The following is a 14,437-nucleotide window of genomic DNA, read 5'->3' on the forward strand; positions in this document are numbered from 1 at the left end:
ATATTGAATGTGGGTTTGGTTTAAGTGGGTTCGGAATCATTACACCCGTTTGTGCTTACGTGCAAAATATAAAATGGTAGTAGTTTTTAAAGAAAAGTTTGAATAAAATGATGTCTTCATGTGAAAACAAAGAATCAGATTACTAATATTTTTTTTTTATCCCAAACTTGTTTCTTGCGCTTATTCTTGATCTTCTTCTCCTCCCAAAAGCTGCCCACTCTTACAAGTTAACCATATCTCTTGATAACTGCCTCTTCATTTTGGTTTCCTTACATTTTGAGCTAAACATAATCTCCTAAAACATGCTTTTCCTTTTACTCCATAAAAAAATAGAAAGCAAAGAGCAAGAACACCCACACAATATCTGCGGACGATTCTATGATTTCTTGGTGAAGTTATTAGCCACACAAGCTTTGAAGAAAGTAGCTCTTGGCGATCCATCAACGCTTGGTACAGTCGAACGAAAAGAGCAAAATTCTGATATTGCCTCTAATATGGTATGCGATGTTGGCAAAAACATTGAAAAAAATGAAGTGTTATCAGTCGATGGAGAACAACTAGAGTTACGTGTACCAAAAGAAAAGGCTCCAAGGAAAATTGTGAGCATAAAAGAAGAAGTTGATAAGATACCAATAAGTTCAAAGAGAATCAAGAGGAAGACATCGAAAGGAAGTTTTGGTCCCTTTGAGCATGAAGTTATGCCTATAAAACCATTGAAATCAATTCTGAGAAAAAATTCCGGAGTAAGCAACAATCTGTGATCACCTATTCGATATGTAGTAAAACATAATATGTAGATAAGTGCGTAGGAATAATCATTAGTCTTCACTGATATGTAAATAAAATACAACCCAATGAAATATGTATATTAATATCTTTTATAGTCATACAGTAAAGATATTTGTCAAATTGTCAATCATTTTATAGTTATGAGTGAAAGGCACTTGATCGTGGTTTTTTCCTATTTCTGACGACATATAAATAAGGTTTAATTTGCTCAATAACCAACATAAATATGCAATTCAGAATATAACTACGTAATATAATATGGCTTAATAAGTATTACATGTCCAGAAAAGCTAAAATAACATTCTTTCTTGAGTCATTGGGCTACGAATTTGAAGTAATTTGGTGAATTTTAGATTTGGAGAAATTTTAATTGTACTTGGTGAGATTTGACAGATTTTCAGATGATTTACAAGATATTCTATGATTAAACTACAAAAAAAATAATGGTATTTGGTGAGATTTATCGTGAAGTTTTAGACGATATTGGAGTATTTTGTGTGATACTATTTATTTTTCCTTTTAGTGACAAATCAAAGATCACCATCTACTTCTTACTTTCGTAACTTGCCCGCATACTTTCTTCCACTTCATCACCATGCTTTGATAAAGTCGTTTAAGCAAGCACACAGCTTTGTATAAGAACAATTCTTTTTATTAATGTTTAGAAAACAGCTCAAAACTAAACACCAAAGCTCTAATGTTTTTCTTGTGTTTGTCACAACTTCACAAACACATATATATAGAAATTAATATTTCCTAATCCTTCTTCTAATAAAACTAGGTAAATTTTCTATTAGGCTTATCTTATTATTAGCCGACTTGTTAATAATGTCTTGGACATCAAGCTATAGAAGCTTACCGAACAATCACCCCCTTAAACTTCGAGTCCTTCTTCGAGAGGTGTTACTGATCAAACTCCTCATTGTCTTGAACTTGATTCTTGCAAGGGATTTTGTCAATATGTCTGCACACTGTTCTTCTCCTGACACAAACACCACTTCAATTTGCTCATCTTTGATACACTTCGGGTTCCTCTTCTTGAGCCTTAGACAGCTTTAAACCAAACTCCATGGGAATGTGAGTTAGATTACAAGTATCTAACCTAGCCTCCTTTAGAATCCGATGAGCATAAGCTTCCTGTTTCAGCTCAATTCTGTATTTGCTCTGTTTCACTTCTATACCGAGATAGTAGGTGAGATTGCCAAGGTCTGACATCTCGAACTTCGACGACATTCCTGCCTTAAACTCTTGTATGATCCCAAGCGAGTTCTGGTCACGAAAAGATCATCGACATATATGGCTACAATCAGAAGTTTTACTCTTTCTGCCTAGCAATACAAGACACTCTCTTTTGAACACTTTTTGAAGTTCATCCCCTTCAAAATTTGATCAAGCTTTGTGTTCCATGTGTGTGGGGCTTGTCTTAAGCCATATAAAACATTTGAGAGTTTGAAAACCTTCTGTTCTTCTCCCTTCTTTTCAAATCCTTCAGGATGTGACACATATACGTCTTCGTTCAGTTCTCTATGTAGGAATACGGTTTTGACGTCGAGATGATGAATCTCCCACCCGTGAGAAGCAGTTAAACCCAAAATCAACCTTACTAGTTCAATTCGAGCCACCGGTGCAAATACTTCATCAAAATCAATCCCTGATTGTTGAACATATCATTTTGCAATGAGTCTGGCTTTGAATTTGTTTATGGTGCCGTCTGAGTTTCTCTTGATTTTAAAACCCCACTTGAGACCAATGATCTTGACCCCTCTTGGTTTATCAGCTAAGGTCCAAGTCTTGTTTTTATTAATCGAAGAGATTTTGTCTTTGTAGGCTTGTGTCCATTCGTCTGAATCCTTTGCTTCGCTATAGTTCATCGGCTCATCATTGATTGGCAATAGAAGCCTTTCACATTCGATGGCTGCTAGAAGAACAAAGTCAGCGAGGTATCCTGGACGATTTACTTGTCTACCTGACTTTGTAAATCGTTGCTGATTTCCGATGAGGGGATCATCGTGTATCTGTTCCTCTTCATTGCTCTTTTGTTCTAGTGTTTCTTCATGAGCTTTGTTGTCACTCTGTTGTTCTTGTTGAGCGTCTGTTTCGGCATCGGTTTCGGATGAACTAGAACCTTCTCTGTAAGGTCCTTGTCCTTCATCTATGACTGCTCCCCAAGTCATTCGGAACATACCTGATTCGCCATTATCCACTGCATTTTCTCCCTTCCAATTCCAACATGTTCCTTCATTGAAAACTACATCTAGAATTACAGTGATTCTCCTTGTTGTTGGGCTATAAAGCCTATAAGCTTTGGATCCAGGTTCTATCCTGCGGTGAACCAGTTGTTGAGAACGATCATCGAACTTCTTCAAGTTCACAGGCTTGATTTTCGCATGAGCTAAACAGCCGAAAACTCTGAGATGATCGACACTAGGTTTTCTGTTCTTAAGGCATTCATACGGCGTTTGATTTTTCCAAGCTCTTATGGAGATTTGATCATATGTTAAATGTCGAGCAAATTCGTCGCAATTGAGCATCAAAATTGTTTGAAGCACATTGTAGTCGTCATCTGTTAACCACCCATTAACAAATTTTCCACCAGCTCGCCCTACATGTTGGAATAAATTTGGGACATCTTGATAAGCGTAGGTAAATCGAACTTTTCCTGGACCTTCATTGGAGTCTGGAACTTCTTGATGTCCAAAATAATTGTTTGTAGCATAAGAAATCTCTTCATTCACACATTGTGCAACAATCGAGCCCCCAATGTGGGCCTTGTTTTAAACCTTCTTCATCAGATAGTACATATATCTCTCGAATGGATACATCCACCTATATTGCACTTGACCACCTAAAGATGCTTCTTCAGGAAGGTGAATAGGGAGATTTTCCATAATGTCAAAGAACGATAGAGGAAATATCTTCTCAAGATTGCAAAGCTTCAGCGCGATATTTTTTTTCAAGACGGCAATATCTTCGACTTTCAACGTCTTCGCTGATATATCCTAACAAAACAGTGCAATATCTACACAATTTATTATTATTTAATCTATTTTTGCAGTATCTAAATTAATTTTTAAAAATTTGTAAATTATCTGAAATTGCTGTATGAACATTTTTGGGAAGGAGTTTTGAAAATGCAAATGGGAGAAATCGTTGCTTGATGACATGGCAATCATGGTTTTTTAGTCCAGAAAGCTTCCAATTATTTTCATCAACACATTTTGAATTTTGAAGCGTATCCATCTGAAAATTTGATATCATATTTCAACCATGTGAGAAATTTCTTTTTCACCTCGTTTAACAGTCTGAAAATTGGCACAGGCACCCTTCCAGCAGTGATTTCTAAATCCGGTCTTCTACATATCTCTGGCAGATCCATCCTCGTTTAAATGTTATCTTTCGTCTTCCCTGGTGCATTCAAAACTGTGTTGATGAGATTATCGAAGAAATTTTTCTCTCTGTGCATAAAATCGAGATTATGTCTCAAAATTAGGTTTTCCCAGTATGGCAGCTCCCAAAAGATACTCTTTTTCACCTAGTTATGGTAATCACCTTATCCAGTAATGGTTCGTGAAGGAGTGTTGTGTCCGTTCCTTCCACAATCAACAGTTTTAGACAGTCCTTCAATGTTATCTATTCTTTCGCGCAAAATTTTCTCACCAGTTAACCACGGTGGATGATGAGTATCTATTATTGAAGATCTCCTTCTAAACGCATTCACAAATCTCCGGTAAGGATGATCTTGTGGTAAAAACATTCTATGACAATCAAACCAACTGTATTTCCTTCCATTTTGCAGCCAAAATAACTTTGTCTATCTTGGCAGTATGGACACGCCAAGCGTCCATGCATCATCTATCTAAAAAGCATTCCATATGCCAGGAAATCATTAATTATCCACATTACCACAGATCGTATCGTAAAAGTTTACTTTTTTGATACAATCATAAGTATCCACACCGTCTCTCCACGGATTTTTTAGTTTTTCAATTAACGGCTGGAGGTAAATATCTAGGCTTTTCTTCGGATGTTTTGGTCTTGGAACTAGTATTGATAGGAAAAAAATATTATATTTTCATGCACATACTGGGGTGGGGGGCAGATTATAAGGTGTAATTATTACGGGCCAAACTGAGTGTGTTTCACCGTTCATACAAATTGGATTAAATCCATCTGTTGATAACCTTATATAAATGTTACGACTTTCAGAAGCAAATGCAGGATATACGTCATTAAAATGCATCCATGCGGCTCCATCTGATGGATTATGCATTTCTCCTTCAGGAAAAATATGTTCGGCGTGCCATCGCATATGAGATGATGTTGCCTCTGATTAGTATAACCGCTTCAACTGATCCTCAAGAAGGAGATAAAACATCCTCTGCTTAGGTTTGTTATTTCCTTTGCGTTTGTTCGGATGGTATCTGTCTTTTTTACAAAATCGACAACTTTTTAAATCTCGATCTGCTCCCTCTAAAAAAGTATGCAATTATCCTCGCACACATCAATCTTGTGTAAAGGTAATCCTAGCGCCCGAGTCAACTTCTTCGTCTCATAATATGATTAAGGCGCTTTATTTGGTTTCAGAAGTACATCTCTAATTGTTTGCGTTATATCATCCATGCAAGCTTCTGCCAAATTGTGATTGGTCTTAATGTTCATAATACCTGATGCCATATACAATTGGGAAATTCCTTTAAGATAACCCTCGTAAAGAGATTGATTAGCTGCTTCAAATGCTTTTAAAATGCTATCATGGCATGGAACTTGAATATTGGTAGTATGACCATCCCATGTTTCTTCTTCGACCCCGTTATAATTTGTTCTCGATGAATCGCCAACGTCATAACAATTTTCTCCATGGCTCGTCCAAACATAGTATTTCCCCTTAAATCCCTTCAGAAAAAGATGCTTAGATACCGTTTATGCATCACGGTGCTTCATATTCCTACATCGAGCACAAGGACACAATAAAGTACCTCGTTCCTCGTAAGCTGGTTGATTACTTGCAAATTAAATAAATGCATCAACTCCATCACTAAACTCTTTGGAAACACAATTTTTCTCTGGCTCTAAAGGTCGATCCAACTACTCTCTTGACTGAAAGAAATTAAACATTTTTGGAAATGATAGATATCTCCTTGGTTGGAATATAATAAAACTTTTGTTCTTTGATTGGAACAATCTATATTAGTTCATTTATTCTTTATTTTTATTTAGGAAAAATATTTATTTATTTTTTCCTTTAGAATATCTCGGGATTTAATCCCATAGAGATGAGAAACCTTTATTTTGCTCTCAATCTGATGTTTGAGAACTGGTATGTGATAATTGGACAATGAACGCCGGTATATATAAGGAATGTTAGCCATGGATCTGCTATAGAAGTTTCCGTAGCTAAAAAAGAATAAATTCTCCCAACTTTTCAATTTGATAGACGTTTGTGGCGCGTTAATTAAAATCCAGCAGACTATAAGGTTGATAGACATTTTTGGTGCAGAGAATATATTCCTTTTCGTAGTCAGGGAATAGTCAGGGATGTATTTCTTAGCTAACAATAGCCACGAAATTGCCATGATAACTTTTCATAGCTAACACTAGCCACAGAATTGTTAGGAACAAATTTCATAGCTCAAAAGCCACGACTAATCCGTAGCTAGTTGTGTGGCTAATATAGCTATGGATAGAGTCTGGTAATTTCGTGGTTAATTAGCTACAGATAGCAACAAAATAGCTACTGATATGTTAATTGGTTCATAGTTCATTGCTTTTCTGTAGCTTTTCTGTGGCTAAATTATTTTAGCTACGGATTGACCGTAACCATTCCCTAGCTATAAACAGAAATTTTAGTAGTGCTAGCTGATAATATGGTTAGTATATTTTCTTTAAGTAAAAGCGTTATTAGAATTAGTAGTTGTATGAATGTTACTTGTTTTTAACAGAAAAAGATAACCTAGAACCAGCTGTGGTGACCGGAGTGAAAGTGTGGGTCAGGTCGCGTACGAAGAAGGATGGTACGCAAGTGAATACTTATGCAGCAGATAAGATTGTAAGTTATGAGTGTTGTGTTTGGAAATGTGATTAAAGAATTTGGTTTGGTAAAGTTCCATGATGTATGCATTTGGTATTCTGTTTGTCAGCGAGTGGCAGTTGAAGTGGAAAGTGATGCTCCTTCCTCAACAGCAACAAACCTGAGAGAAGATCTCTTATCTCTTCTTGGACCTGATAATCTTGGACGACTGAGAACAATGGGAAGAGGAAATAGTATGACAAAGTTAGCCTGTTTCCAAGTCAAGAACAAGTGCTATGCTAAGATGCAAGAACGACAAGTTCATTTAAAAAAAGGTGTATGAATTGGAAAATGCTATTGCCAAAATGAAAAACCAGGTTAGTCGTTACTTAACACTGATCAATGAGAAAAAAAAAGTTAGTTGAGTTTTTAGCTTTCTAATTTTTTTTCTAACAGGTGCAGAAAGATGAAGTAAGTGAAAACTCAGCTCCAAGAGTAAGTAATCAAGTTAAGATCCGTCTTTATTTGTTTTGGTTAACAAAGGGCATGAGATAGAAAGACTGAAATTGTTTAACTAATATGTTGTAGAGTGTGAACAAGAGATTACAGCCGAAGTGTGTGTTGGCTGATTGGTCTGGTGGTGATGATAATGTTACTGAGGGACGTGTTCTCTCTTTTGATCCTGAGGACTTTGTCAACGACATTTCCTTAGGGCCTAACTCTGTGAAATTTTTAGTTGAAACAGCTATAAACCAGAAGCCTTTCTTTAGAGACTTGCACCTAACATGTTCACTGTTGAACAAACGGTTGGAGAAATGATAGCTTGGCCTGGCAATAGTTGTATGGTTTTAGACAAGGGATTTGAACCTGATGACATTCCTCTGAAGATAATAATTCATCATCTTAACTGTTCAATCTAATTACTGTTTGATTTCACATATTTGTTATCTTCTGCATGTTTGTTGACAGAGTCCGACCACATACTCTTTGAACAAATGCAAACTACTGGACTCGACTATGAATGACGAGGTTGTCGTTGCTGAAGGCCGTTGGCAGACTCGCAAACCGAAAGTATTGGTGAATGGACTTCCTCTTGGACCTAATGCTGTAAAATTTTTTGTGGATGTCATACTAAAACCTGACACATTTCTATGAAGGCTTACAGCCGAAATGACAAACTTTGAGGACTCTTTAAAATCCTTTGTAGCATGGCCTACGAATAGAATTGTGTTTGTGACAAACACAGATGCATCAGGTTCTTATTCTCCCATTGGTAGCTATGCAGCAACTCCTCAATCTCAAACACCTACACATTCACCTCTTTAGAGATCTTAAGTAATCTGCTTTACATATGTTAGATATATTTGTATTTGTTGATAATCATTTTCTTTATCATTGGTTACTTATTGTGGACATGGAAGCATTACTATATTATATTTTACTGTGTATAACATACACCGATTTATGTGAAACTATTAGACAAAAAATGAGCATGTTTACCATCTATGTTGTTAACCCGAATGAAACAAACCCTGTTAACGGATTTTGAAAATTTTCCATCAATCCACCAACCAATATTTGTATCCCATCAGTGTTTAATATTATATAAGCCAGTGAGAAAACACAGGTTTAACTTTATACAAACGTAGATTTTTGGTATCTTACAACAATAATATCAAAATATAGAAAACATTGACACCAAATAAAATGATTAATACAAATGTCATTTTGTATAGAAATCATTTAATAACACCTGTCTTTCATACAAATCATTTTATAAGGTTTTGGACGTGTATAAAATATACAAAAGAGCGTTTTTGAAGGCTACCAAGATGTATATATTGTGTGTGTGTCCAAAAAGTAGATACAGATTATATACCTCGCACTTTTCCTTTTTATATATGTTCAAAACCTTTAAAAATGATTTATAAGAACATTTTGTCATAAAATTTCTTAATGTTTTTTTTGGTTATCATAAGACAGTATATATCTTATTATATAATAGAGAATGTTTTCAAGTTTGTTTGTGAATTTGAGAAGCTATCAAACTAGTTTTATAGAAGTGAGAAATTATAATTCTTTTTTTTTTCTTTACATCTGTGTTTTTTAATTTCCCTAATCTAAACAGAAATACTAATTATCATTATTATTTTTAAAAATTTAGTTTTTTTTTTAATTTTCTTATGTAAACTAAAATATATAGTTTTTCCTTTTTTCTTATAAACTGTGGTTTTTTTAATCCATTTTTTCTTAATCTAAAAAATAATTTTTTCCCCTTTACTTTTTAGGATTATGAATCAAATTTATATTTTTTTCTTATAATATTAGTTAAAATATAATTAGAAAACTAACTAAACACATATATAAAATATGATCGTTTAACTTGACATGTGTCATGATCAACCGAATTACTAACTTCAAATCATTATGCTTTATATAATAAAAATATTAAGTGTTAATATATATTTGAAAATTTATTAAACACATGGTTACATATAATTGAGAATTTATTAAACCCTTGTCAAAATTTGATTGATTAACTTGACATGTGACGCGATCAAATGAGTTACTAACTTTGAAACATTATTCTTTATATAATAAGATATAATAATACTATTTTAAAAATATTTAAATAATATATATATATTATATAGAAGATTATATATATAGAAGAAATAATTTAATTCTCTGAAAGTATCTTTAGTGTTACTGCTTATGAAAATTAACGAAATTTAAGTTGAAAATTTTTGGTAAACTAAAATTTATTCATCTAATAATAATAGTTTATTACAAATAAACTCCTATCTAAGAGAGGGAAAGAGGTTCAAATAAAATATGTGGTGCAAGCACTTCCGACATATATTATATAGTGTTTTCTACTACCACAAATCATTATTGACAAACTTAAGAGTGCAATATCAAAATTTTGGTGGAATTCTAAGCAAGATGGTAGAGGTCTACATAAGATTTGTATCCCCCAAGATATGGGTGATCTTGGTTTTCAAGATCTTCATGATTTCAACATAGCCCTACTTTATGGAGACTTATTCCATTTCCCTCATCTCTTCTTGCACGGTCCTCCGAGGACGATACTATTATCGATCATGTCCATTGGAAGATTGGAGGGTATACTCTCCATCATATGGTTGGCTAGCATCCTTGCCGCAAAGCCATTTTTGAAGCTAGGTTTAAGGAAAATGATCGGGTCAGGACTTAACACTAAGGTCTGGAGTGAACCTTGGGTTCCAGACATGCCAGCTCATCCTACAAGAGCTTCTGCTCGGGTTGGATATAGGCACCCGCAGCTCCTTGTCCACTCATTCATCAGATAAGATACAAAAGAGTGGAATCTTCCTCTTTTACGAGAAAACAATTCCAACCCGAGGATATCCTTCTTATCCTAGGGTTGAGACCTAGTCGGAATTTTACTCTTGATGGGTATGCATGGAGCCATACAAAATCTGGCAAATATTCAGTCAAATCCGGATATGATCTGATTAGCAAATTCAACTTACTCCAAGACCCTATAGAATTCAGAGAACCAAGTATTACATGTCTCCAGAGCCAGTTGTGAAAAGTTCGTACCACTAGAAAACTCAAACATTTCATGTGGCAAGCGCTAATGAGATGTGTGTTGACTTGTGAACGCCTTACTTATAGGCATCTGGGCACAGATAGGATTTATCCTATGTGTGATGATCCATAGAAATCTATAAACCATATTCTTTATGAATGTCCCCTAGCTTTACAAATTTGGGTTTTATCGGACTTTCCGTTCCTTCCGAGTTTCTTTCTCGAGTACATCTATTTATAGGAATATGGACTTCCTGTTTTGGAGAACAAAAGGATTGGGTGTCACTGGCCCACAAAAAGATATTTATTCATGGATCTTATGGTAGGGAAGGCAAAAAACGATAAAGTTTTTAATGGAAAAGAAAATTTTCCGGTATATACTCTTCAATTAACTTCTCTTGAAGCGGAAAGTTGGAGAATTGCAAATCAAAAAGATGGAGAAGAAGATTTAATTGCCTCACAGGACAAGATATCTTCATAGAACCCCCCCCCCCATGGACCCCCAAATCCCAACTTTTCAAATTGATGTCTCTTGGATCGACCATGGACCGGTTAGTTGCCTAGGGTGGAGCTACAGGGACCATATGGGACAAGAGATGTGGTGTCTGCAATGCACCTGCTGGGACGGTCAACTGCGTGAGGGGACACGTTTTACCCTTAACAAAAACAAATGAAAGCTGCAAGTGCACAGCTAATCAGTTTTAGTATTTAGGGATCGAATTCACAGAGATTTATGTGCCTGGTATTCTTCTACGATTTCTAACTTTATGTCTAGACTAAATTGGTTTTATAGGTTGGTTGTTTGTCACAGATTAAACTAAAACTAAAGAAAGCAAATAAATCCATCCTGAAAAGCAAGTAGAAAAATCGAATGGAAAGCAAATAAAGCAAGCAAAATATCGAACTAAAGTAAATAAAATGCAGATCTAAATAAACAAGTAAAAATTGATTGGTTTGTAAACTATGGCTAAAACGCTGAGCTTTTGGGAACTCTACAAGGATCATAATCGGTTTTAACACTAGGGTAGATAGATTGGGATTGACGGATATAGATATATAGGGTTCTAGAGCTAGAGTGCGGCGGTATGACTACGTCACTGTCCTGATCATAACCAACTGTTTCTCGCAACCTTGACCAGTAGGTTTCCACTCTGGCCCTGGAAGGCAGAGAACGCAAGAGCTGCACAAGACTCGTCAATACTCACGATCTCGTCGCAGGTAGGTTTCCACTCCTACAGAAAAATTGCCTGTTTCATTCTAGGTCTGATACTTAATGAAAACTTTCGCAACACTAACTATCTAGATCAAATACTAGGTGATCAATCAAGCATACATGCAATAAGAACGAGAATAAACAGAGAACAAAGTTAAAATCCCAGATCTATAAACCTAGATGTCTTAATCGATTATGAGAGCCCCTTTCGGGAACCCTAAGCCCAACTCGGGATCTACTCAGACATAGCTGAGGTCGACATCATCATTGGTTTTAATAAAATTAATCAAAAACAGTAAAGAAAAGAGATGAAAGAAAGCTTCTCTATTGAAGAACTCAGACTTGAACAATCTTCTATGAAAATCGCATAAAACGGCAAAGGAAAAGGGTTTCTGTAAAAGTATAAAGGTTCTCTCTAAAAACGACCTAAATGACAAGTATTTATAGTCTTCAATACTCCATGGTCTCTAGGGTTCTGGAATTGAGGCTGAGAAATGACTTTGGGCTTCAAAAATATGGGCTTTAATTCGGAGTTGGCCGGCCGGAGTCGGGAGTAACGTGACCGCGGGAAATAGGTGGTTGGCCACGGTCGGGAAGCTTGTGACCGCGGAAAATAGGCTTGTGGCCGCGGTCACGTGACTTGCTGGCCGTCTTCGAGTGGCTTCGGGGCTAATGGAATATCTTGAGATCCAACCGTTGGAATGTCTCCAAACCAAGTGCATTTGAAAGCTGGTTGATTCTTCTATAAGTTGTCCAAGTTTGAGGGTGATCAGACGGTGAGAAGGTCTTCGTCTCTCCATGAGAGTTCTGACGGTCTGCATTTATCAAAAAGAGTCTTTTTGTTCCAATTTGTGCCTCTTTATCCCAAATTACCTGAAAAGTCTTTTAAAATCCGAAAACATAGAAATCCTTTGAAAACCTTTGAAAATGGAGTAAAAACACCTGTAAAAGACATTAAAGTGATCCATAAAAATGGTCAAAATCCGTTGTTATCAACTCCCCAGACTTAGTCTTTTGTTTGTCCTCAAACAAAACAAAGGCCAAATCTCGGTGAGAGGTTTGAAAACGCAGGAACTAAACAAAATCTCAGAGACCAAACTTCTAGACCAATATCAATCATTATGCATCTATTGGGAATAGCCTAGAAAATTCTTAGTAGCAATACAGGCATAACTAGTCCGTTAATCCGTCATGCGGAAATCTATTGCACTAAGATTTAACTTCCAGTCAACTTGCTCTTAACATTCATTAAAAATCTTGGTGGTTCTCATAAAAAAAATATAAGCAAGGAAATCTAGGCTAGGTGTAAAAAGGGTTATTCTAAGGGTAAGGCTTAAAGTATTTACGGGTTACCTGAAGATCTGGAGGATGCAAGATATTATGCAAAACCGCAAGAGAGAGGGAAGCTGTTGGTATCCACAGTTTTCAGTCACTTTCTTCTTGCTATAGACTCCTGGTCTTCTTCCTCAGGTTCTCTCCTAACTCTCCCAGACTTATATTTTTTTGTAAATCTTTCAAAACCATAGCTTTTTAAACGGATAGTGGTTGCTTCTTGCTCCAAAAATTTCGACAATCTAAGACTCATTAGGCTTTTTGTTTCCCTCTCTCTTTTCATTCATTTTTTTTAAAGAGGGAATACCTTTAGATATAGAGTCATAGAGAGCACGAAATTACTAATTAAAATCGGTCTTGTAAAGCTTAAGAAGGTTTTTTATACTCTTTCTTCCTAACTCCATTCAGTCTTCCTTGTGAGTGACTGAAAACTGCGTCGCTCCTCTTCTCTCCGATGTTTTTGCACATATCTGCTGATATAAACTAAAGAGAGAATGCATGAGGGTTGAAAACAAGAGTTTTGGGTTTAGGGTATGGTACCAGATAAAGATGAGCTGGCCATCTAGGACGACAAAGAGTGGAAAAAATTAGGGTAAAAGACGTCCTAGATGTATATCTCGATGCCTGCCTAAAATCAATGATGAGAAAATTAGATATCAATATTAAGGTCAAATAAAATAGGCTAGTATATCCTGTCAGAGAGAATCTCCATGAATAGAAGTCCTCTGGTGGGAGTTCGTAGTGCAAGTACTCTAGCTACCGCCTAGTCTAGTGCTAACCAAAAATGAGCTATCATGCATAGTGTAGAAGCGTGCAGGTCTAAATCATCATAGTTTTGTGTCAAACATTCCTGAAAAATACTTAAGGTCGAATATGTTACATATAAAAATTTAAAAAGTGCTTGAAATTTGAAAACAAAAGCAAGAAAATGATTAGTACGGATAGACATCCTCCACCAGACTTAAATCACACTGTCCCTAGTGTGAAAAAGTTGATGAGAAGATGGTGAATAGAAAGGAAATTAAAATAAGAAAAAAGAAAAGAAAATGATGATAGAACCGTGATGGCTTTCAAACGACAGTGAAGTGCTGATCAATCACTCAGCCTCCGATGTGTCTGCTTCGAACTGGTGCTGCTCCTGTAGGAAAGTGACAACGCGCTCAAAGCGTCGTCCTTGTCTCTAAACTCTGCGCTCCAGATCAGAATGTGTGTGTAATGATGTCAATGATGAAGTGTGGCCGGTCTTAACAGATGGCTGAAAGTGAGCACGGACCGCAGCTGCATCGCGCTTTGCCTTGGCCACTATGTATTGGCCGATGGTGAATGCTAGACGAGGCAAAGATGGCAGAAATTCATCGGGTTCCGGAGTCCATCACGGACGTCCTTCGTTACATAATCTCGGGACTGATGCTGAAGGTAAACAGACTCGGTGCTCCTAGGTGCCAGTGCAATACTTGTAACCAAACCTGTCTGGATCGAAAGCGGCACGAGAGATAGTGTGATCGCAAGAGAGATAAAGTAGG

General features: G+C 36.2%; 1 protein-coding gene across 1 annotated transcript; it reads left to right on the forward strand.

Annotated features, from left to right (window-relative positions):
* The first annotated feature begins 287 nt into the window (after window positions 1-287).
* On the forward strand, window positions 288-849 carry LOC18010355. Its single transcript, XM_006392356.2, has one exon. It carries the CDS (start codon window positions 303-305, stop codon window positions 759-761), a length of 459 nt encoding a protein of 152 aa, XP_006392418.1. The 5' UTR covers window positions 288-302; the 3' UTR covers window positions 762-849.
* The last annotated feature ends 13,588 nt before the right edge of the window (window positions 850-14,437 follow it).

Source organism: Eutrema salsugineum, unplaced genomic scaffold (assembly GCF_000478725.1).
Source record: "Eutrema salsugineum unplaced genomic scaffold, Eutsalg1_0 scaffold_8, whole genome shotgun sequence".
NCBI lineage: Eukaryota > Viridiplantae > Streptophyta > Magnoliopsida > Brassicales > Brassicaceae > Eutrema > Eutrema salsugineum.